Source organism: Notolepis coatsorum (genome assembly GCF_963971535.1).
Source record: "Notolepis coatsorum genome assembly, chromosome: 16".
NCBI classification, from domain to species: domain Eukaryota; kingdom Metazoa; phylum Chordata; class Actinopteri; order Aulopiformes; family Paralepididae; genus Notolepis; species Notolepis coatsorum.
Window position 1 is genome coordinate 71,313,688 of NC_140180.1, and position 24,771 is coordinate 71,338,458.

The window sequence follows — 24,771 nt, forward strand, 5'->3', positions numbered from 1 at the left end:
TTGTGAAGTTTGTCTGGATATGCCAGGCTTCTGGTGGCGTATATATGCAATGCCACAGTGAGTCCGCTGGGCCGGTGTTATTGATTCTGCCGATGTCCATGACTCCCAATAGCTCAGGGAACATTGAGCAATTGCTATCGTCCATTAAGAGGACTCATCCCCCCCCCCCCCCCCCTACTGTCGCTCGTCCACCCTCCATTGACCAATCAGCACGCATGCTTTTAGCAGCACTCCTCCAGGCTGCACTGGGTAAACACAAGTGTCTGTTTCAATGTTTGTCAATGTCAGTTGCCTAACCATTTATCAGTGTCAGTAAGTACCTGGGCAGCTGGGGTCTGTTTGGTCTGTGTGTACATTAGAAATCGCCTTTTCTCCAGAAAACGTGGGAGGGGGGGGGGTAGTGATACCTGCCCTCCTTCTATCCCCTCTTGCTGTGTGGGCCAGTGACCTCAGGATGAGGACTTATGGTGCAATATTGCCCCCCTCAGACCACAGCCGTAGACAAGACCCCCCGCCCTCCTGCTTCCCTCTCCCCCTCACTGCTGCCGGGGACGTCACTCCGCCGGGCCGGGAGGGGAGGCCTGGTGTCTGGGTCGGGGGGCATGGTAGGGGCAGAGCCTATGGAGACTAGCTGAGGACAAAGGGGAGGAGTCAGCACAGCATTCTGTGCAGTGTACATGCCAGCAGAGTGAGTGAGAGCTGTGCAGAGTTGTGAGGCACAGCACAGAGGCTCCAGTCCATGGGATCCGTACACACACAGCCTGGCATAATATATCTGCACTCCCCAAGGGCAACCAAGCCGTAGTGATTCCCTACAATAAGTCACAACTTGCACTTATAATATCAGTCTGTGTCATTCCACCAGGTAAGTGCTTGGCTTATACACTCATGCATGACACTCTGTTGCAACTGTTAATTGTCAAATGTTTAGGAACAAGTAACACTGAGTATGATATGGGGATTGTACACAGATTGTACACCGGGTTATAAAAAGTCATGCCAGGATTGACCATTCTGCCTGCTGAAGTAGTTTTGGACTATTTGTCTGTCAATCTCTGTCAATATAGTTTTTCAACAGTGAAATTAAATCTGATTTACAAATGGAAAGCTGAGGAGGCTATTTTATGCTGGAAATGTAGAATAGTCTTACTCGTTGACATATTTAGAGTGTAGAATAGTCCTACTCATTAACATGTTTAGAGTGTAGAATAGTCCTACTCATTAACATGTTTAGAGTGTAGAATAGTCCTACTCATTGACATATTTAGAGTGTAGAATAGTCCTACTCATTAACATGTTTAGAGTGTAGAATAGTCCTACTCATTAACATGTTTAGAGTGTAGAATAGTCCTACTCATTGACATGTTTAGAGTGTAGAATAGTCCTACTCATTGACATGTTTAGAGTGTAGAATACTCCTACTCATTGAAACGTTAAAGAGTTTAGAATAGTCCTACACGTTGAAATGTTAAGAGTTTAGAATAGTCCTACTGATTTAAATGTTAAATGTTTAGAATAGTCCTGCTGATTGAAATGTTAAGAGTGTAGAATAGTCCTGCTGATTGAAATGTTAAGAGTCTAGAATAGTCCTGATTGAAATGTTAAGAGTCTAGAATAGTCCTGATTGAAATGTTAAGAGTCTAGAATAGTCCTGATTGAAATGTTAAGAGTGTAGAATAGTCCTATTGAAATGTTAAGAGTCTAGAATAGTCCTATTGAAATGTTAAGAGTTTAGAATAGTCCTACTCAGATAAACTACTGTATATCTTTTATCTGATGAGATTGAATGATTGGATTTCTATTTCCAGTTAAATGATGTCATGACCTGTTATTAACGGTGTTTAAAGCACGAGGCTCCCGTGTGTTAAACACACGTTACTCTGGACGTGGCTCCATCCTGTGCAGCTCCACTGTACTTCTTAGAGGCTGTAACAGAACCGAGATTGTCATGCTAATGACCTGTCACTTAGGAGACCTGATTTGCATTTCTCTCGGTTTGAAAGTCCACATTTGAATGGAGATCAATGCACATGTTGGACGGTAGTCAGCGTTGATTTAAATCCAAGGTATTGAACGCATTGGTAGAAAGAAGAAGATTAAACTTCAAAAGCACACTGAGAAAATTCTTTAGTTTAGCCGGGAATATTGCTCTTTGTTCATATTGAATACATGTTTTAAAAGAAAATATGGTTGTCTCACGGACAATTGTAATAATGCAAAGAGACAGTTTTACATTCATGAGGCAATGACCAAAAAAGCCTATAGTTTCCTATTGTAGATGCACCGCAATTAGTGTGGAGAGCCAAGAGAATGGCCCGTATTGTACATTCATGGCCCCTTTGATGAATGCAGCCTTTTGAGTCCTTTCACTTGCATCATAACCACCGAAGTGTCATAATGAGACCGCTATGAACTTTACGCCACTTATGCTAACGTTTTGGTCTCTGGGCTGCGTTCCTTACATCAATAATGTCATGACAGGTTGGGTTGAACTGTCAAAATCCTGGTACGCACGGCAAATGGTTGTCACTCATCCACTCAGTCAGCCAGTCAGATGGACGATGGGGCGTTCTGTGTGAACGCGTGCGCGGGGAGCACCGCTGGTCTGCGAGGCTTCCTGCGTGTTGGTTTGTACCTCTTCCCATGCGCTGTAAGTGCTGCCTGTGGATCTTTATGGGCACAAAACAGTTAAAACAACTTTGAAGCAGGTATTGCCAAAACAAACCTTGCTCAATTCTTGTGCCTCCTGTTGAATGTTAAAAAAGTGAACCCTTATTCAAATATTGATACCAAGATAAACTTCAGTAGTAACCATGGGGTGACCTGCCCCTTTTGATTTATCTCCCTTGAACCATAGTTACTGAATCTCTCTCTCTCTCTCTCTCTCTCTCTCTCTCTCTCTCTCTCTCTCTCTCTCTCTCTCTCTCTCTCTCTCTCTCTCTCTCTCTCTCTCTCTCTCTCTCTCTCTCTCTCTCTCTCTCTCTCTCTCTCTCTCTCTCTCTCTCTCTCTCTCTCTCACACACACACACACACTCGCTCGCACACACATTTACATTTAGCTGACTCTGTATCTGGGTTGTTGTTTTTGATATTGTGAATCAATACTTGTGTTTTATTTGTGTCTAAATTAATGATAAAAAAAGCAAATATTAAGTCTGATTTTTCACAGAATTACTTTACAAAATATTATATTTGTAGAATGTCATTTTTAAATGGCCATTTCTGTTTGATACTCAAGTCAAGTGAAGTCTAGTGTTCCCATATTTAACCCCTTGGGGAGATTCAGGTGTCATAGCAGCATGAGGGAGGGGAGGTACAGGCAGAAGAAGTAATAATAGTAATAGAAATAGATACTGAATAGGCGGCTGGGTGGCGCAGCGGACATTGCGCTCGTCACCAACGCAAGAGACACCAGGTTCGACTCCGGCTGTTGCCGTTGCCTCCGGCTTGGGCCGGCTGTCATACTAATTCAATTGGCAGAATTAGCGGGTGGAAGTCGATGGGTGGTAATCTGGACATTGTGGACAGCGACTCCTACAGGTCGGTTGGGGGACACCTGCACAGCAGAGACAGAAAATGGCGGGGGTAGTGTGAGCCAGACACGTTACACCTCGCCAATGAGAGTCCGCGCTGGCAGGTGAAAAGATGCGACAGGCTGCCTCCTCGTGTACCGGAGGGGACACGTGATGCAAGGCTTCTATCCTCCCTATGACCGACCTGTGGGGGGCATATGCGAGCAACGTTCAAGACAGGGGAGGGGAGAATAGGAAACAGCGAAAATAGAAAATAAGGAGAAAAAGTGGATAAAAAAAAATAAAAAATAGATACTGAATCACACTCATCACCCCACTGCACGTGATGAACATCAAGTGGATTATCTAAAGTGATTTTCAATAACCCAAGCAAACATTGTGATGTATATAGACAAAAACGTCCCTCTGAATATGGTGATATACATTTGTTTCCATATAACCCTATAAACTCTTTATTCTTGTCATATGCCACCTGCAACGTTAAAGGAACATGCCAACATTATGGGAAATGATCTTACCATCTTCTCCAGAGTCAGACAAGAAGATAAATACCAATTTCCTCTCTGTGTGTTCAGCCTAGCCTAGATTAGCACAAATTAATGGAAGTGAATACGGACCAGCTAGCCTTACTGTTGGCTAAAAACACCTCTCCCAGGGGTTTTAAGCTAGGCTAGCGGTCCGTATCCGTTCCAAAGCTAGGGTAGCATGCAGCCAGATAGCTTTCTACTGAACCTACAGAGAGGAAATTGTGTGCCAGACATGTGTGGCAGACTGGCCACAACACAGCTAAAGCCTGACTAGTGGAGACAAGGCATTAAGATACACCCACACGGAGGACAGCTACTAGCCTAGTGACAATGCCCCCAAAATTTTGAGATACCCCTACCGGAGGTAGAACAAAACACAACATTGTTTTTCCTCATCTCTAAGGTCTCCCATATATGAAATGGATTCTTGTATAAAAAAAAATAACTGCAAAAATAGGTCAATTGATAGATATAGTTATACACCCCCAAAGGAAAAAATAACCAAAATATAGCCTGGCCGTATGGAAGTTGAGACATGTAAACTCATGTAGATTAATAATACAAGCTCCAAGAGCTTTCAAAATTGGCATGCTAGCAGTCAGAGAGTTGCTTAACCTAATAGAAAAACCTGGATGTGAATATCTTTATGCATGTAGGAAATATATACCTATGTACACATACTTAAAATAAGCGGAAATGTAAAAAATGAAATTATATGCAGAATGTTCTCATTTACTTTGTAGTACCTCTGTCATGGATTGTCATAGAAACACAGATGAGGGCTTTTCGGAAAGGTATGATTGTGCTGAATCCAGCAATACCACATGTGTAAATAAATAACATGCATGGTCAGGGAGTTACATCAGTAAAAGTATGAGGTGTCCTAAATTAAAGAAAAATGAAACATTGACATAATGAAGTCTTCAGTCCAAAGCCCATTATCAGTGGTGAGAAGCATGTTGACAAGTTCAATGTTACTGCAAAGTAAAGTCACTTGAGGTAATGTTCTGGTCTATGTTAATATATTTATAATACATTTAATAAATTATACATTTCATATGATACATTTTATGATACTTCATATGGAAACAAAGATCCAATTAAATCAGGTTGAAATTGAAATAGAACACCTTTATTTCAATCTACAGCAACACATCACTGTCACTCATCCACATTATCATCGGTGACTAAATGGATCATATTTGGGCAGTCAGGGAAAGAGCAAGAGCAAAACTCAGTGCAAGTCAAGCCCACTGAAAGACATTGGCATTTGCTGGCATCATTGCAGTTTCCATCTTTACAGTACAGGTGGGTGATGTCTCGAACTTCCTTAGGTGCCGGTGCTTTCTGGAACATCACAGGTTCAATGGACCCATCTTCTCTGAGCCTTCACCCTCTACCAACTGGGTTCCAGAGAAGAGGCTTGGCCAGATGGCTGTGACGCCACACTGCTGTTTGGTATAAGGCTATCAACACATGTTGCTGGAAGGCATCTTCTGTTGGGGGTAGATTTGCAGCTGATGAATCTGTGGTAGATGCTAGTGTGTACCTCTGCTCATCCAGGTTGGTGCAAGGACATCCATTCTCCATTTTCTTTTGGCCATACAAGAGGAGGGCATACTTTCTTGCCACAGGAAAAGCCTCCTCTAGGCTTTCAGACAGTCCAAAATTGGCAATTTCTATAAATAGCTAGGTCTGCAGTCACAAGAATATGGTGTTGTCCCAGTTCTGCAGCACGCTGTACAAGTCGTATCATAGATTTGTAGATTTATGTGGGTGATTCTCTTATGAAGGGCATGTAGAGTACACGGGCTACTGGACAAGCAGTGTCTGACGTGAAGGCATTGAATGCAGACCATACAGGGACATGCTGCTGATTCTCTTATGTTTCGGGCCAGCTTCCATACCAGATCTCTATCTTCAGCTATAAACAGCTTTATAGACTGCTGTGTTTGTGTGCAGTATCTCAAGTTTGGGAAGTTCAGGTGGTTCTGGCCGCTTTGGAGATTTGGAGATCAAAATTGAAATGAGAAGATAAGCTTGTGATCATATGCATTAAATATCAAATCAGAATACTCTAAATACATTTATACTGACCCCCCCCCCATAAATTTTTTGTATTTCATGTGACTGAGCAAATACATAACATAAACAGATAAAAAGAAATACACAAAATGTACCTGTGAAGTTTATCTTCAAGTCAAATGTGTTTAAGGTGGTGAGAGACCTCTCTGGGACCCGTGCCAGGCATTTATCTGCTGTGGAGACATGGCCTCTTTGGTACACAACAGAAGCCATAGCATGTGTTGTATGCTTCCCATCCAGAGTGTCCTCATTTTGATCAAAGTTGTCGATGGCTGCATCAACAATTCCGTGTTCAGAGACTCCAGTGAGGCCAGTTGGGATGTAGACACCACTCTCTGTCCTTGATATCTGGTCTGCTGCCACAGATGTGAGGAAGTGCCTAACCTCTGTATAGGAAACACAGTGCCCCATTGCACTGAGCTCATCGATGAGTGTCTTACTACCAAACTCATGATGAATCAAAATGGCAAGTCCCAGTGTGATTGGCGTCTTGATGTGACAGCACTGTGCAATGAGATCATGGCAGATTGCAATCACACACAGATTGTCCTTCAAAGCTAGTTCCTCATCACATGTTTGGTAATGTCTGTGGGTGTGTGAATCAACACACCAGTTCACAAAGTCATACAGGATGTTGGGTACATACTTGCTGCATTGGAGACGCGATAGCCGATCACTGCTGACATTTGATTTACAGTCATGTTCAACCTGCTCCATGCTTTTCCTCAATATGTCTGCAGCCTATGTAATATTTGGGTTTCAGAGAGACTCTGACTTGTCTGTGGAAGTGTTGTCTCACAGTCTTCTGTCTTTTCTGTGAGTTGGGCAGCTTCCTTCAGTGCATAACCAACGGGCATACTTTCAGAGCACACCAGATCTGACTTTCCGGCATGTGCGACAAATACCAGCCTATCCTTGTAATGCTGTATGAGCCTTTCCTTCAGTTTCCAGGATCTATATTTCTTGTGTTGGACCGTGGTCTCATCTTCTTCCTCAGAAAGGGTCTTCAGTATGTCATCATAACTATCAGTCAAAGAGATTAGAGTCATCACTTTCATATCTTCAGACAATACTGTTTTATCAATGTCTTCAGTGAGCTTAATAAAGGCGTTGTCATAGATAATGGTCTGCTTTTTTATTTTTGTCTTCGCCTGGCAGCTGCTATATTTCGTTCAGATATGTAGTGTGCACGGCAGCTTCTATGATATTTGGCATCATACGCAAAGAGATCTGGGTATGAAAGTAGCCGAAGATGTACATCTTCATCAAGCCTTTCAGATGCTGCATGAAGGACCTTGTCTCTGGTACTCTTGCCTGTACCAGTTGTAATGGCTGTCAGAAGTTCTGGTCGAGTACTGGCCTTCCCACAAATGAAACAATCTCTTTGTATGTTAAATGATGTTGTATCAACCCTACTCAGTCTTCTTGATGACACTGGTGCAGGTAGGCTCTCACTCTCAACATTTACAATGTGATGCTCACTGATGTTGGTCTTACTGGAGTATTTTGCTCTACATGATACATGATATGATACATTTATTTTGGAGGAAAGTATGTCATCCGTATAGAGAGCCAGGGTTTTATGAACATCATCATCTCTCTGCTGAGCAACAGTAAGTATGCGTTGGAGGCCTTCTACTGTGGGTCTTTGGATGTAGGGATCTTTTTTCTTGCCTTTTTCCAAATGTTTCCCACAGATGATACACAGATTTGGATGCAATGTCTGTAAGACATTCTCCATTGTTTCAAGAGACTAGTAAAAAGGAAAAATATACATTTCAGAATTAGTATTTTCACACACATGTAATAAATGTTGAATTAAACATGTAACCTAACGGTATGGTATTATTAGCTGTAAGAATTGTGCTAATCATAGCCTACTCAACTTAACTACTACTACTTAACTACCTCTGCTGGTCTGGACATAGCAGTAACATTGAATTTGTCAACGTGCTTCTCACCACTGATAATGGGCTTTGGACTGAAGACTTCATTATGTCAATGTTTCATTTTCTTTAATTTAGGACACCTCATACATTTACTGATGTAACTCCCTGACCATGCATGCTATATTTACACATGGGGTATTGCTGGATTCAGCACAACCACACCTTTCCGAAAAGCCCTCATCTGTGTTTCTATGACAATCCATGGCAGAGGTACTACAAAGTAAATGAGAACATTCTGCATAGATATACATTTTTTACATTTCCGCTTATTTTAAGTATGTGTACATAGGTATATATTTCCTACATGCATAAAGATATTCACATCCAGGTTCTTCTATTAGGTTAAGCAACTGTCTGACTGCTAGCATGCCAATTTTGAAAGCTCTTGGAGCTTGTATAATTAATCTACATGAGCTTATATGTCTCAACTCCCATACGGCCAGGCTATATTTTGGTTCTTTTTTCCTTTGGGGGTGTATAACAATATCTATCAATTTACCTATTTTTGCAGTAAAATATTTTTATACAAGAATCCATTTCATATATGGGAGACCTTGGAGATGAGGAAAAACAATGTTGTGTTTTGTTCTACCTCCGGTAGGGGTATCTCAAAAACTAAAGCCCTTTTTGACAGTTTGTCACAGCACTATACAGTGTAAGGCCCTGGAGACAGAAAGAGACAGATACAGCTCTATGATTAACCCCCCTCTGCAGGTTTTAGAGATCTGTTGAATGACACAAAATTAGAGTGTTGAGAATGTCCAGCAATGGATGATTTAACATCATTTCTCCATATAGTACTTTTGTGTTCTGCGATGCGTGTCTTTACAGGACTGTTTGTTTTTCCTATGTTTGTTCCTAATAGAATCTAATTTATTCACGTGATCTTTCTTTCCGCCAGTAGGCGTCAACATGCTGGGTCAGGTACTGTCGTTCGGCCGCTCTCTGGTGCGCAGGAAGGTGGTGGACATGAACAACCTAGAGGACTCCAAGCTGTGCCGTTGCCTCGGCACCGTGGACCTCATTGCCCTCGGCGTCGGCAGCACCCTGGGGGCCGGAGTCTACGTTCTCGCCGGAGAGGTGGCCAAGGGCGACTCGGGCCCGAGCATCATCATCTCCTTCCTCATCGCGGCGCTGGCCTCCGTCATGGCCGGCCTGTGCTACGCCGAGTTCGGTGCCCGCGTGCCAAAGACTGGCTCCGCCTACCTGTACAGTTATGTGACCGTCGGGGAGATCTGGGCCTTCATCACCGGCTGGAACCTCATCCTCTCTTATGTGATCGGTGGGTTTGTGATGTCACGGTCTCTAAGTCTAATCAACATGTTATATTGGGGAGTGAGCCGATGCTCCAAAATATCCTTCCATTCAAGTAGCGTCGTCAAATCTTCTCCACGCTTTCTGTCCTCCTCTGTATTTCTTTCCTATGTAATCCAACAAAGGCCTGTACACTGACAAAAGAGTATATATAGAGTCTCTCTCACTCTGGATGCAAAAATAGATGTATTTACAAGTGAATAGCTGTAAAAAGAACAAAAACAAGGGGTGGTGTTAGCAGGTGGGAAGCCAGTGGGGTATGTGTCCTGGTCGCGTGTCTTTTACCAACGGAGTTGCAGTTCCGCGTTCGGGTTCCAAGATCTGATTGGCCACTTTAGTAACCCTGTGGTCAGAGTCTGCACTGCAAGTGTCCAGCCTGGCGCTGTGCTCTGCCAGGGAATATGTCCCAATTTTTTTTTAAAGTATAATCTAAACAAATCTAATAGAATTGTAATCATCTAAATGTGGTTACTTCATGTCATTCATTAGTGGATTCATTAGTGGATCTTCAATATAATTACACTATAAGGGAGGAGTGTAAAGGAGTCCAGATTACCACCCATCGACTTCCACCCACTGACTCTTCCAATTGAGCCAGTATGACGGCCGGCCCAAGCCGGAGGCAACGCCGACAGCCGGATTTGAACCCGTGTCTCTTGCGTTGGTGACGAGCGCAATCTCCGCTGCGCCACCCAGCCGCACCTCAGTTCCTGTGTTCTATTCTGTAATTGTCCATTTTGCATGTATAACCCGTTATTATCTCATTAATTAGAATGTTAGAATGAATTGTATAATGATGAAATCAGTGTGACTGTACTCCTGAAAAAGTTATTGAGTGTATTTCTGTGAAAATGGGCGTGGCGCACGCCTCAAATTCCAACCGAAGCGAAAAAATTTGCTTCCCGCCCCCCGTGAGTCACCCGCCCGCGGCCGGTGTGAACAGCGACGGCGTTAACATGGGAGCAAAAGTCAAGCGCTGATCGCTCGCCCGCCCGCCTGGGCAATGCGCGCAACGACCAGGAAGGGAATTGGCATAACGACTAAATTGGGATGGGTGAAAAATACAGAAAGCCTAAAAATAAATACAATAAAAAAACAAGGGGTGACGGTTTCGGTCCTCAGACCATCCTCAGCACTACTTCCATTGATTTAATTGGAAACCAGTCTATCAGAAGTAGCCAATAGGAATGAGGCTGATGGGAGGTGAGGAGTGCCATCAATCAGCCATGGCCAGGTTTGGTATGGTATGGTTGGGTTTGCATCTCCATTGCGTTTCTTGTGAACTCTCCGGTTGCTAGGCAACCTTTCAAAATTCACACCAACAACTGTGGTACACAAGCTAAACCATGATGATACGACAGTCCCAGCCAGGTTGTGAAAGGTCGCTGTCTCAGCCGGGGTCCAGCCAGGTTCTAAAGACAATGGAAACGCTCACTGTGTGCCAGACAGGCCACAACACAGCTAAAGCCTGGCTAGTGGAGACAAAGCATTAAGACACACCCACAAGGAGGACAGCTACAGTGTAAGGCCTTGGAGACAAAAGAGACAGAGACAGCTCTTCATTGAGACCCTCTGGATGTAGTGTCTTCACATAGAACATCTATTTACATTGAATACATTCAGGTTCAAGTCTATGATTAATCAGCGGCTGGGTGGCGTAGCGGAGATTGTGCTCGTCACCAATGCAAGAGACTCCGGTCTCGAATCCCGGTGTCAGCATTGCCTGCGGCTTGGGCCAGTCGTCATACTATCTCAATTGGCAGAGGTAGCGGGTGGAAGTCGATGGGTGGGGATTGGACGTTGTGGACAGCGACTCCTACAGGTCGGTTGGGTGACGCCTGTACAGCAGAGACAGGAAGTATCGAGGGCAGCGTGAGCCTCCCACGCGTTACTCCTCGCCACTGAGCGTCCGCACTGTCTGGTGAAAAGATGCGACAGGCTGCCTCCTCGTGTACCGGAGGGGACACGTGATGCAAGGCTTCTATCCTCACTACAACCGACCAGTGGGGGGCATAGTCTCGCAACGTTCAAGACAAGGGATGGGAGAATTGGCAATACGAAATTGGGATGGGAGAAATATAGAAAAATAAGGAGAAAAAGTGGATAAAAAAATAAAGTCTATGATTAATCCCCCTCTGCAGATTTTAGAGATCTGTTGAATGACACAAACTAAGAGTGTTGAGACAGGACAGCTGGCTTCGTGAAAATGTCAAGCAATGGATGATTTAACATCATTTCTCCATATAGCACTTTTGTGTTCTGTGATGCGTGTCTTTACAGGACTGTTTGTTTATGCTATGTCTTTTTCTTGGTGTGTCTCACAGGTACGTCGTCGGTGGCCCGGGCCTGGAGTGGCACGTTTGACGATCTCATCGGAGGCCACATCGAGCGCTTCTGTAAAACCTACTTCAGTATGAACTCTCCTGGTCTCGCTGCCTATCCGGACTTCTTTGCAGTCTGCCTCATCCTGCTGCTCTCTGGTAAGGTACTAAGTTCTACTCTGATCTTAACCCTTTCACTGCCACACGACAGAAGGTTAACCCTTTACTATCACACAACCGACGGTCGTGTGGCAGTGTGGCAGTGAAAAGGGTTAACTTTCTGCGTATTGTCGCAGTGAAAGGGTTAACCGTTTTGGTAGTGCGGCAGTGAAAGGGTTAAAGGGATATTTCACTTCAGTAGAATTAGTCAGAAATCAGCATTCTTTTTTACCTCTATCTAAAGTAATCTACAAAGTAAACTAGTGACCACTGCTGTCCCTGTCACCACCATTCCTCCCAGGCGTCAGCCTCGTTCACTTCCATTAATTTTGAGGACCAAACTAAATATCATACTTCTGAATTAGCTTACTGTACTTGTAGATTACTTTACATAGAGGTAAGACTGCTGCAACTTGACATGTTCTACTAAAGTGAAATATCAAAAAAGAAAAATCAAACGCTAGAAAAAGAAAGACGTGAGAAAAAGAAAAGAGAACAAGGGAATTGTCCGCTGTGAATAATCTCATAGGACTTTGTAATTATCTCATAGGATGAATGCCAAGCTTGTGTTAGTTCATTAGCAGCCATTGCTTTCAGGGTGTCATCAGCCCTCTGTGCCCCCTGTGCTCCCTGTGCTCCCTGTGCTCCCCTGTGCTCACTGTGCTCACTGCTCCCTGTGCCCCCTGTGCTCACTGTGCCCCCTGTGCTCCCTGTGCCCACTGTGCTCACTGCTCCCTGTGCTCCCTGTGCCCCCTGTGCTCACTGCTCCCTGTGCCCCCTGTGCTCCCTGTGCCCACTGTGCTCACTGCTCCCTGTGCCCCCTGTGCTCCCTGTGCTCCCTGTGCCCCCTGTGCTCCCTGTGCTCACTGCCCCCTGTGCTCCCTGTGCTCACTGTGCCCCCTGTGCTCACTGTGCTCACTGCTCACTGTGCCCCCTGTGCTCACTGCTCCCTGTGCTCACTGCTCCCTGTGCCCCCTGTGCTCACTGCTCCCTGTGCTCACTGCTCCCTGTGCCCCCTGTGCTCCCTGTGCTCCCTGTGCTCACTGCTCCCTGTGCCCCCTGTGCTCCCTGTGCTCACTGCTCCGTGCCCCCTGTGCTCACTGTGCTCCCTGTGCTCCCTGTGCCCCCTGTGCTCACTGTGCTCCCTGTGCCCCCTGTGCTCCCTGTGCCCCCTGTGCTCCCTGTGCCCCCTGTGCCCACAGGACAGTTTAGATGGAACTAAAACACCCTTTCCTAGGAAATTCTAAACGTTTCAGAAAATGTCAGGCCATGTGTCTTATCTACTGGTGCGCCAATGCAGTGATCTGATTTGACTAATGTGACCCATCAACAATCCTCCATTTTATTAAAAACCTTTCTAAAGGTCACATGCTTGCCATGCTAAAGGTACATGTTAAACCCAGATTCGGCTCAAACAAGGGACTAAACACGTTTAGCAATTATGCCACATCAACGTGGAACGCCCTACCCAAAGCTGTAAAGGAATGTGAATCACTACCCACTTTCAAAACCGCTCTCAAAGAACACCTACGGGAGACTGCAATTCGAAACTGGCCCCTGTAAATGTCCTAATGACCTAACCCAACCCCCTCCAATGTACAGTAAATTACCAAGTATGGTTTTGTCAATATTCCAATGTACAGTTTTGCTTGTACAGTTGTAGTGTCCCCCACCCACCCCTCCTACCCAACCTCCTCCAACGTACAAGCAAGCCAAGATATCTCACTGTTACAGTAGCCATAATGAATGGGGTCAATTTATACTGAAATAATAGAACCTTTCTACAGTAGACTACCAAGTTACACATTAAAATCAGTTTTGTGGAGGGTGGGTGGGGTGGGAGAGGAGTGATGGGGTGGGGATGTGTGTGTGTGTGTGTGTGTGTGTGTGTGTGTGTGTGCGTGTGCGTGTGTGTGTGGGGGTAGAATGTAATGGTTATGATATTTGCATTTAATTTGACAGAGTAAATCCTTCATGGCTTACCTTTTGGATGTAAGATAAGCTAAGATACAGTAATATACATTAAGATAAGATAAGATATTCCTTTATTGATCCCCTTAAGGAAATTCGGGCGTCATAGCAGCATGAGGGAGGGGAGGTACAGGTATGGGCAGGGTAATAGTAGAAAGACATAAATATAGGCAATACAATTATAATAAATGGAACAACTAAATACAACTAAACAGTGAAAACAATATAATTAACTCTGCATATAAGAATATGAGAAAGTAAACTGTGTAATCAGAGGTGCAGAGGGTCTGCATGCTCAGTTATATTATATGTAACAATAAATATGGGCAATAAGAATTATAATTTGAATATACCATGAGTAATTAAAGTAAACAGTATACACAGGTGCAGTATAGAGTACACAAGGTACCCTAACTGGCATGATATACGTCATATGTTATACATTGTAGTCCGTGCAGGTTAGGTGGTAAGAGTCCGACACAATAATGTAGGAATGGCCACTGCAATGTGCAGTGCCTGTGAGAGCATCATGACCCACACTCACACTGCATCTGTGTTACACATAGAACTGTAATGTAACATCACTACCTCCTTAAGTCACTACCTCCTTATATCATCTTTACGTTTGCATTCCTCCAGGGCTTCTGTCGTTCGGAGTGAAGGAGTCAGCCTGGGTGAACAAAGTCTTCACCGCCATCAATGTGCTGGTGTTGATGTTTGTCATCGTCTCCGGGTTTGTCAAGGGAGACACCCGCAACTGGGATATATCAGAAGAATATCTCGTTAACGTCACCATAGTCACAAGGTAATGAATAAACTCTCATTAACGCCACCATAGTCACAAGGTAATGAATGAACTCTCATTAACGTCACCATAGTCACAAGGTAATGAAGGAACTCTCATTAACGTCACCATAGTCACAAGGTAATGAAGGAACTCTCATTAACGCCACCATAGTCACAAGGTAATGAAGGAACTCTCATTAACGCCACCATAGTCACAAGGTAATGAATGAACTCTCATTAACGTCATAGTCACAAGGTAATGAAGGAACTCTCATTAACGCCACCATAGTCACAAGGTAATGAATAAACTCTCATTAACGCCACCATAGTCACAAGGTAATGAAGGAACTCTCATTAACGTCCCCATAGTCACAAGGTAATGAAGGAACTCTCATTAACGCCACCATAGTCACAAGGTAATGAATAAACTCTCATTAACGCCACCATAGTCACAAGGTAATGAATGAACTCTCATTAACGTCACCATAGTCACAAGGTAATGAAGGAACTCTCATTAACGTCACCATAGTCACAAGGTAATTAAGTAACTCTCATGAATGTCACCATAGTCACAAGGTAATGAATGAACTCTCATTAACGTCACCATAGTCACAAGGTAATTAAGTAACTCTCATGAATGTCACCATAGTCACAAGGTAACTGCAACAGGTCCTGCATTATTATTATTATAGGTAATGAAGGAACTCATTACATGGTAATGAAGGAAGTCATAAGGTCAACCTCGTCACACAGGGGGAAAAAAATATTTTCAGTCCACTACTGTATTCCCATTATAGTAATGGCAATCACATTGGATAATGGACTTGTCTGTTCCAGGAACCTGTCTGCGACAGCCAATGTGAGCAGTGATTATGGAGTGGGAGGGTTCATGCCCTATGGCTTCAGTGGGACCCTGGCTGGAGCTGCCACCTGCTTCTATGCCTTTGTTGGGTTTGACTGCATCGCCACGACAGGTGTGTGTTATGCACTTGTTTGATGGGTTGCACACTGCAATGTGATTTTCTTGAACTTCTGTCAGAGATGAGACGTCCTGGTCGTGGTGGCTCAGTGGGCTAGGGCGCATATTGTATACTTGCAACATTTACAGGTTTGAATCCAGGCCCTGTGTTATGTTATGCCTTCTTTTGTCGCCTCTCCCTCTGTCCTGTCTATCCTATTGTTCTCCACAATATATCCAACAAAGTGTAAATGCCTTTAAAGGAACATGCTGACTGAAATGCACTTACCGTCTTCCCCAGAGTCAGACAAAAAGATAGATACCAATTTCTTCTCTGTGCGTTCAGTATAAAGCTAGCCTAGCTTAGCACAAATTAATAGAAGCTGATATGGACCACTAGCCTAGCTTAAAACACCTATCCACTTCCATTCATTTGTGCTAAGCTAGGCTTAGCCATCCGTCTGACCAACCCGTCTTAGTCCATCTGACTCTGGGGAAAAAAAGAAAAATCGTGTAAACAAAATATATCACAAATGAAATGTCAGGATAGAGCTGAACATGTGTGTATGTGTGTACATGTGTATGTATGTGTGTGTGTGTGTGTGTGTGTGTGTGTGTGTGTGTGTGTGTGTGTGTATGTGTGTGTGCATCAGGCGAGGAGGTGAGGAACCCTCAGAAGGCCATTCCCATCGGCATTGTGGTGTCTCTGACGGTGTGCTTCCTGGCCTACTTCGGCGTGTCGGCTGCTCTGACACTGATGATGCCGTACTACCTACTGGACGAGAAGAGCCCTCTCCCCATGGCCTTCGAGTACGTGGGCTGGGCCCCCGCTAAGTATGTAGTGGCCGTGGGCTCCCTGTGTGCCCTCTCCACCAGGTAAGGAACCCTTTCCATTATGTTTGTCAGGGGCAATGGGGGGTTGATTGATTGATTGAAAACTTTATTAACAGATTGCAGAATGGGTACAATACAGTACGGCTCAATACACACAATTGTTAAGGGGATGCAGACCAGAGAAAGACTTTCGTCTTGTTTACATCAGAGTCCCCCATTTTCATTTCATCATATAAGGGTGGGGTGATATAATGCCAGTATACAGTACATACTAGTAGTTTGACGTAGGGAAGTAGGGAGGTCAAACGTTTTTCTGCCGTCATCGAAAATATATACAGTCTTTTTTAATAGAGCCACCCATTACCTCACTCAAAAGTCCCAGACGGAAAGAATAATCCGATTTCACACGGTTGTAGTCGAGACTCGGGGAAACATTTGGATGCAAAAACCTTGTTGTCGGCTCCTATTTAGGGGGAGTAGCCATTTGAATGAAAAACACAGACGCCACACAGACTCCGTGGGCAATCTGCGCATGCGTAGTTCGGGAGTAGGTGCGGAAAAGTGACTATAGCTCGGCCGAGAAAGTGCCGATCGACTTGGAATTGGTCTCTCCGTGTTCAGGATACTCGGGCGTATACAAGTCTATTGGATCATGTATCCAGCACCCCCACAGCCGTAGCAACAACCACTTAAAGGAAAACTCCAACATTTTGGGAAATTTGCTTATTTAACATCTTCCCTGGCGTTAGACAAGAAGATACATACCTTTTTCGTCTCTCTGCATGCATTGGGCTTAGGGAACGCCTGGAACGTTAGCCTAGCTTAGCTTCATCACTGGAAGTGGGGCAGACATTTAGCCTAGTTCACTACAGTCAGGAAATGTGACCTGTATCGAGGCTCTCATCCACATTCATTCATTTTCTCCCCCCGCTCTCTCCCCCATGATTTCAGAATCCCGGAAGTTTTGCGGTGGTCTATATAGTTTGGTAACAGTTATTATGCAAATAAGCTGTCTATTTGCGAGCTATTAAGCAAGGCTGCACGTTATGTCATGTCCCTCGTAGGGGGCCTCTGCTGTGGGAATGTTTGGAAACAGGTTTGACCTGAAGTGACTTGTTGATATCAGTGGGCTAAAGGCATCGGCAGCAAAGAAAGACACTCTTTGACTTTACAATTGTGCGCTAAAGCTTTGGTGAAGTGACTCTTTGTGTCCCTGTGTGTGTGTGTGTGGGGGGGGGGGGGTTGTGTGCATGTGTGTGCGTGGTTGTGGTTGTGTGTGTGTGTGTGTGTGTGTGTGTTAATGTGTTTGGTTCTGTGTGTGTCTGTATGTGTGTGTCTAGTAATGTGGTTGTGTGTTTGTGTTTGTGTGTGTATTTATGTTTGTGTGTCTGGTAATGTGTCTGGTTGTGTCTGGTTGTGTGTGTGTCTAGTAATGTGGTTGTGTGTGTGTGTGTTTATGTTTGTGTTTTTAGTGTCTGGTAATGTGTCTGGTTGTGTGTGTGTGTGTGTGTGTGTGTGTTTATGTCTGTGTTTGTGTGTCTGGTAATGTGGTTGTGTGTTTGTGTTTGTGTGTGTATTTATGTTTGTGTGTCTGGTAATGTGTCTGGTTGTGTCTGGTTGTGTGTGTGTCTAGTAATGTGGTTGTGTGTGTGTGTGTTTATGTTTGTGTTTTTAGTGTCTGGTAATGTGTCTGGTTGTGTGTGTGTGTGTGTGTGTGTGTGTGTGTGTGTGTGTTTATGTCTGTGTTTGTGTGTCTGGTAATGTGTCTGGTAATGTGTGTGTGTTTATGTGTGTGTGTGTGTGTGTGTGTGTGTGTGTGTGTGTGTGTGTGTGTGTATGTGCGTGCTGGGGCTCTTGACTAACGTGTTGGTCCTGCATGTCTCTGCTGTCTCATGCAGTCTGCTGGGCTCCATTTTCCCAATGCCTCGTGTAATCTATGCTATGGCAGAGGACGGTGTGCTTTTCAAAGCCTTAGCCCGAATCAATCCAAAGACGAAGACCCCTCTTATTGCCACTATGAGCTCTGGTGTCGTAGCAGGTGAGACACAGGGGGAACGTCGTCTAACGAGATCCTACTTAATCTTTGTTCACCAGATCAACTGTGAAAGACTCAATTGCAGATGACGTGTCCTGATAATGAATGAAAGAAATCTCTAAACGGTCCCCCCTCCATGTTACATTTCTTCTCGGGACGAGTTTGGTTCCATTTGTTAGAGATGAGGAGAGAGTCTTGGTCCTCAATGCGTACGTTGTTCTTTCACAGTTGTGCAGGTGATCCACTGTAGTGTTTAGCTTCCCCTGCAGAATACCCTCATCTTAACGCTGAACCCTCTTCTCCCCATAGCCTGTTGGGGTCCATGTTTCCTCTGCCTCGCATTCTGTTTGCCATGTCACGAGATGGCATTCTGTTCAATTTTATGTCCAAAGTGAGTAAGCGTCAGTCACCTGTGGCTGCCACCCTGACAGCAGGCACCACTGCTGGTAAGCGCCAGAGACAAGGACATGATATTACTCCTAGGGTAATATGGTCACATCGTGGACTTGTGGTTTTGCGTTTGTGATGGTGGTGGTGGTGATAATGGTGGTGATGGTGGTGATGGTGTTGACGATGGTTGCATGTTAAATATGGTGATTGATATGGTGTTCCCAAGGCATGAAAAAAACCCAGCACCTACCATTAACGTTGAGAAGTTCCTGCCCCTTCCATACTCAAAGAATAACCACATTTCCTAATACCATTGTGGTCATCATTAGTATAATTATACAGTATACAAGGCCAGCAATAGTACCACTGTGTCGTGGTTTTTACTTGGTTTGGTGATCCTGTAGTGGACAGCTGTCAATCACTGGACTCTGTGGTTAATTGCCCCTTAGTAGGGCAGGTGTGTGGGCATGATTGCACTTGATTCAGTGCAGCTGAACAGTGAAATGGTTTAATTACCAGCTGATATTCATTCCAGATGTTGAGATATTACACTTTGATGTCAGATTTCCTATGTTAGGCTAACTCGTATTCGTTCCAGCCATGTTTCATGTAGAGCAGTCCCTCCAACATAGATGTGAAGAACTGTAGGATACACAGCGACTTTTGACAGCTTCAGCAGCTAGAGTAGACTGAGTACAGGCCAGGCTCCATGTCAGTGGGTAGTAGGGGACATAAAAAACTGGCTGAGGACAGTAGGGCATCTTATTGTTATGAGGAACACCAGCTGGACCACTGCTCTGTGTTTGAACCGTGCTGTTGAGGTCGGCTCCACGCCAGAGTCAGAGCGCTGAGATGGAGGAGAGACCATAAGTGTTTCTCACAACACAGGTCTTGGGTCTGGATGGAGATGATTAAAGGTTTCATACCAATCCTGGGATTTGTTGTGTTTGTTGTTCTTTTGTGCCTCGAATGTACGTGTCTGCATGTATTCTAATCTGCATGGGTTCATGTACTGTGTGCGTTGAAATTGTCTAATTGATTGGTGATTTTATATTCTGTGTGAAAATCTGCGATGGACTACATACAGGCTATTGTACGACTGTTGTATTTATCTGGAGGTATTGGGTATATATAGTGTTCCTATAGAGCTCTATGCTAACCTGTATTACCCCCCCCCCCCTTTCCTCAGCCATCATGGCGTTCCTGTTTGACCTGAAAGCCCTGGTTGACATGATGTCCATCGGCACTCTCATGGCCTACTCCCTAGTCGCTGCTTGTGTTCTTATTCTCAGGTGGGTACATACATTCATAACCTCATCTACACATGTTGTGGTGAAAGAGCTATTACAGTATGTAACTGAAGTAGTGAATTCCTAGGCTTTGCCTTCGGGGCAGAAGTTGCAAATATTGTTACCCCACTGAAGTAATCTGCAGCTGCTCAGGTTGTTGCATCACTCCCATGATATAATGCTTTTGAATGCTCCCATTGTAAAGCCGAAGTAGGTGCTTGAGTTTACACTGGTGTTTACTCAGACTTCATGTCCTCACAAGATTCTGGACCCACATTTCTGTTTTGACTCATGGCCACAGTCCAGTATACAAGCCCAGTTTGTTCTTGTTTTCATGTTTTTTCTTTGCTTTACCCAGTGTGACCTTTTACACTTCCTGGAACCTAAATTAGCTTCTTAAAGTGAAAGGTACATTTTGAAACTAAAACATTGCTATATTATTTTTGTAATTAAAGCATGAGATAAACACAGAAGTCAAAGTATTTAGAGAACACAAAAATCTGGATGAAACAAACTCAAGACAAAAATCTAAACCATTATCATGGTGGCATACTATCAAGGATATACAAACATTGCATTCTGTGTTCTGAATAGGGTCATCAAAGAGAAGCCTATTCTCTGTCTTTGCTCCACAATGGTGGAACGAACTTCCCACCACAGTCAGGACAGCTGAAACACGACCAATCTTTTGCCGTCGACTAAAAACACACTTCTTCAATCAATATCTTAAAAAAAAAAAAAATGTATCCTCCTTTTCTCCGGCTGATTTTCTATGTTTTTTCCTCCCATCCCAAATTAGTCGTTATGCCAATTCCCCCCCTCCCCTACCTGGTTGTTGTGCGCATGTTCCCCCTACTGGTCGGTACAAGGGAACCCTGAAGTCTACCACATGCTTCCTCCGACACATGCGGAGACAGCCAGCGGCTCTCTTTTCACCTGGCAGCGAGGACTCTCATTGGTGAAGTGTAACGCGTGGGAGGTCACGCTGCCTTCACCACTTCCTGCCTTTCGCTGAGCAGGCGCCCAGACCTGACCTGTAGGTGTCGCTGTCCACAACGCCAGATTACCACCCACGACTTCCCTCCCGCTAACTCAGCCAAATGAGTTAGTATGACGATCGGCCCAAGCCGCAGGCAATGCTGACTCCGGGAGTCGAGACCACAGCCTATCAATCAATATCTGAAATAAAATTGTAATTTTTAAATTGTAAAATGTACCCTTCCTGGTGACTTGTCGTACAGAACTTGTAAGTCGCTTTGAATAAAAGCATCAGCTAAATGACTAAATGTAAATGTAAATGTAATTGAATAGTTGTCTGACCATTTAGAGTAGACTATGAGCCATCCTACAGCATACATCTATGATGTTTGTTTGATTGATTGATTAATTGATTGATTGATTTTATTCAGGATATGGAAAGACAACAACATCCACACATTAAAGTGAATACTACTTATGCTCTGGGCTCCTCCAGGTACCAGCCAGACGGAGCTCTGGAGAAGCGGCCCTGCAGCGGCGAGAAGGACTACTTGTCCTCCGAGGAGGGCGAGTCCGACCTGACGGAGTCCGAGTCCCACCTCAACATGCTGAGCGGAGGAGGCTCCACCCTGCAGGCCCTCCTCCACCCTCCCTTCTCTCCGTCAGAGCAGTCCTCTACTGTGGTCAACATGTCGGTCAGTGTGCTAGGTAGGCACGCAATGAGCTCCACACCCATCACATAAATCCATTCGTAACTTTACAAATGTACAATTTACAAACTTAACATAAAATGTATAGAAAGGTAAACATAAACACCCAAAACACACCCCACCACCCTCCACTGCCCCAGCCCAACCTCGCCCCCCCCCCCCCCCCAAAGAAAAACACGAAAAAAGAAAACAACATTGAGCACAGAAATAAATCACAAATGAACAAATAACACTGCAGTACAAACAAACAAAACACTTTTTAGTTTTTTTTAAATAAACAAATACAATAAAAAAAATTAAAAAGGAAGGGGGTAGAGCTCAGCCCCACAAGTCTTTTTTTCCCCCAGTTCCTCCATACTGGTAAATGGACTGCATTCATAATAGTGCTTTTATCCAAAGCGTTTTACAACTTGTGCCTCACATTCACTCACACATTCACACACCAACGGCGGAGGCAACCATACAAGTGCCAACCAGCTCATCAGGAGCAGTTAGGGGTTGCTCAAGGACACACTGCCCGAAAGAACCCAGGAACCTTCAGATTACCAGACAACCACTCTAGCTCCTGAGCCACTGTCACCTCTTAATGAATGTGTGATATGTGTGTGCTCTTTGTCCGCAGTGTTGGCAGTGTGTGTGGCCAGCTACCTGACCACGTACCATGGTTACTGTATCCTCCGCCTGGAGGCCTGGATCCTGGCAGCGCTGGCCGTCTGCCTGCTCATCTTCAGCGGCTGTGTCCTCATGATCTTCAGGCAACCTCAGACCACCAAGAGAGTCTCCTTCATGGTGGGTAATAGCTAGAGATGTCCGATATTATCTGCCTAGCAAACTATCTAGAAGCTCCGATTTGTTGTCATGTTTTACAAGCAGGACTCAAGGCGGTCTTTGTGCTCTGTGTTGCTATAGGTTCCCCTCCTGCCATTCCTCCCCATCCTGAGTATATTTGTCAATGTCTTCCTAATGGTCCAGCTGAGTGGAGACACCTGGATACGCTTCTCAGTGTGGATGGCCGTGGGTGAGTGCCCTTTAATTCACCAATAATGTATGAGAGCATTGACCCTGCACCAGAGCCTTGATGGATAATAATTAAGAGTTGTGATGTGCCCAATCGATTTCTCACTGCATCCCTTATTAATATCTCCCCGACCTCTCTTAATCCCAGGTTTCGTCATCTACTTTGGCTACGGCATGTGGCACAGTGTGGAGCGTCAGCGCCTAGCCCAGGGCCGAGGCGGTGGCAGCAGCAGTACCACCACTGCCACCAAGGAGAAGGGCCAGGGCAACAAGGAGAAGAAGCAGGCGGGCGTGGACGGAGGAGCGGAGGACAAGGAGCGCTTCATCCGCCCAGAGAAGACCAGCCAGTGCTAAAAGAGCGGGTCGACCAGGACGGGCTCACCTGGAGACACGGTGGCCCAGGACAGATGCACACAAGCACACAGCAGCTATAGACCTTAGATGTACTCGGTTAAACAGCGAACCGCCTGTGCCTCAGTCACACGAACATTCACCCTCTCAAGGGAAGCGTCAGTATTCTGGATCAGTGGTGGTGTTGGAGCGCGGGCCCTGATCTGTGTCACTATGGTAGGACCACATGGGCTTGTCCCACGGTCAAATGTACAGTGTTGGAGGCAGCGCAACCACATGATTTGAGAAAGGACAGGTACCACACTGGAAAGTGATGTTCGATTCCTTTTTATGATTGAAGCAGTCGTGGCAAGACTGTGAAAAGGCTTTTAGATTTGGGTCTTTGGACCCATGATTTGTTTATGGTTTGCTATGAATTTTGTCTTTTCGGTTCAACTTTGTGTTATAAGTCTGCATGTACAGGTGGATTGTTAAAGTGTATAGCCTTTTGAAAACGGTATTATCCTTTTAAAGGTTTAGCGTATCACTGAATGGAGCAGTGTTGATAACGTGCTGCAGTAGTATGATAGTGTTAGCGTTGGAAAAGCACTCGTTGGTGACGCTCTCTGATGTAGTCCTACACTACAACACAAAAAAACGGGTTTATGACACACAGTCAATGATAAGAACTTAACTCTAGACATTCTGAACATGAATAATGCATGTACACACACATGCAATTTAAAGGAACACATCAACATGCGCTTACCATCTTCTCCAGAGTCAGACAAGAAGACCGGACCACTAACCTATCTTAAAACTCTGGGAGAGCTGTTTTTGGCACACAACTAGGCTAACTGGTCCATATCCGCTTCCATTCATTTATGCTAAGCTAGGCTAGCTTGCAGCCGGATAACTTTCTACTGAACGACCAGAGAGGAAATTGGATCTATATTCTTGTCTGACTCTGAAGAAGACGGTAAATGCGTGTTCCTTTAACATGTAATTGCCATGACAGTATAGTACATGAATCCATGTTCCACTCAGTTGGGAACATCGTTTCGCTTGCATCGACTTGTCAGGGCAGTGCCTTTCACAGAGTGAGCCGATTGCAGTGTGCAAAATGGGAGTTAGATTGCTGATGAAATTAGTCCGTTTTAAGTTACACTTTTGTATATATTACTTTGGTACTAATGGTCGTCTTTGTTGTGGTAACCGCGGTCTCTGCGGGGTCTTAATGCTGCTCTGATCGAGCACAAGTTTACTTTTGTCCTTTTTTGTATTCTCATTACTACTTTGATGCGTTCTATCTATTTTAGCTGTTACAATGAATGAATGAATGAATGAATGAATGAATGGGAAGATTATTTGTTCATTGTTTGATACAACATTCTAAAGAGTATTTTTGCCTTTCACTATTTTCTACTGAAACCAACTATATATTTTTTAGCTTCACTCAAAGTTATTTTTAATGCGATTTCGCTACAATCGCAGACTATTCATTAACGTAACCCTCTTGAACTTCCAACGTACAGTATGTGCTCTCTCCAGGTTCAGGCTTGATTCTGTGCCTCTTTTTTTGTCT

At 44.5% G+C, this 24,771-nt stretch overlaps 1 protein-coding gene across 1 annotated transcript; it reads left to right on the top strand.

The window, feature by feature from the left end:
- Nucleotides 1–774: 774 nt before the first annotated feature.
- On the top strand, nt 775–23,477 carry slc7a2 (solute carrier family 7 member 2). Its single transcript, XM_084331585.1, has 12 exons — nt 775–865; nt 8,996–9,376; nt 11,733–11,888; nt 14,499–14,664; nt 15,483–15,619; nt 16,257–16,479; nt 18,782–18,918; nt 20,052–20,154; nt 21,626–21,837; nt 22,462–22,628; nt 22,749–22,857; nt 23,005–23,477. The coding sequence occupies exons 2-12, from the start codon at nt 9,007–9,009 to the stop codon at nt 23,208–23,210; spliced, it is 1,986 nt and encodes a 661-aa protein (XP_084187711.1). The 5' UTR covers nt 775–865; nt 8,996–9,006; the 3' UTR covers nt 23,211–23,477.
- Nucleotides 23,478–24,771: the final 1,294 nt, after the last annotated feature.

Coding starts and splice junctions, on each gene's coding strand:
- slc7a2 (XM_084331585.1), top strand. CDS start 9,007: ATGCTGGGTCAGGTACTGTCGTTCGGCCGCTCTCTGGTGCGCAGGAAG. Junction 21,838..22,461: donor CATGTCGGTCAGTGTGCTAG/GTAGGCACGCAA, acceptor CTTTGTCCGCAG/TGTTGGCAGTGTGTGTGGCC. Junction 22,858..23,004: donor CTCAGTGTGGATGGCCGTGG/GTGAGTGCCCTT, acceptor TCTTAATCCCAG/GTTTCGTCATCTACTTTGGC.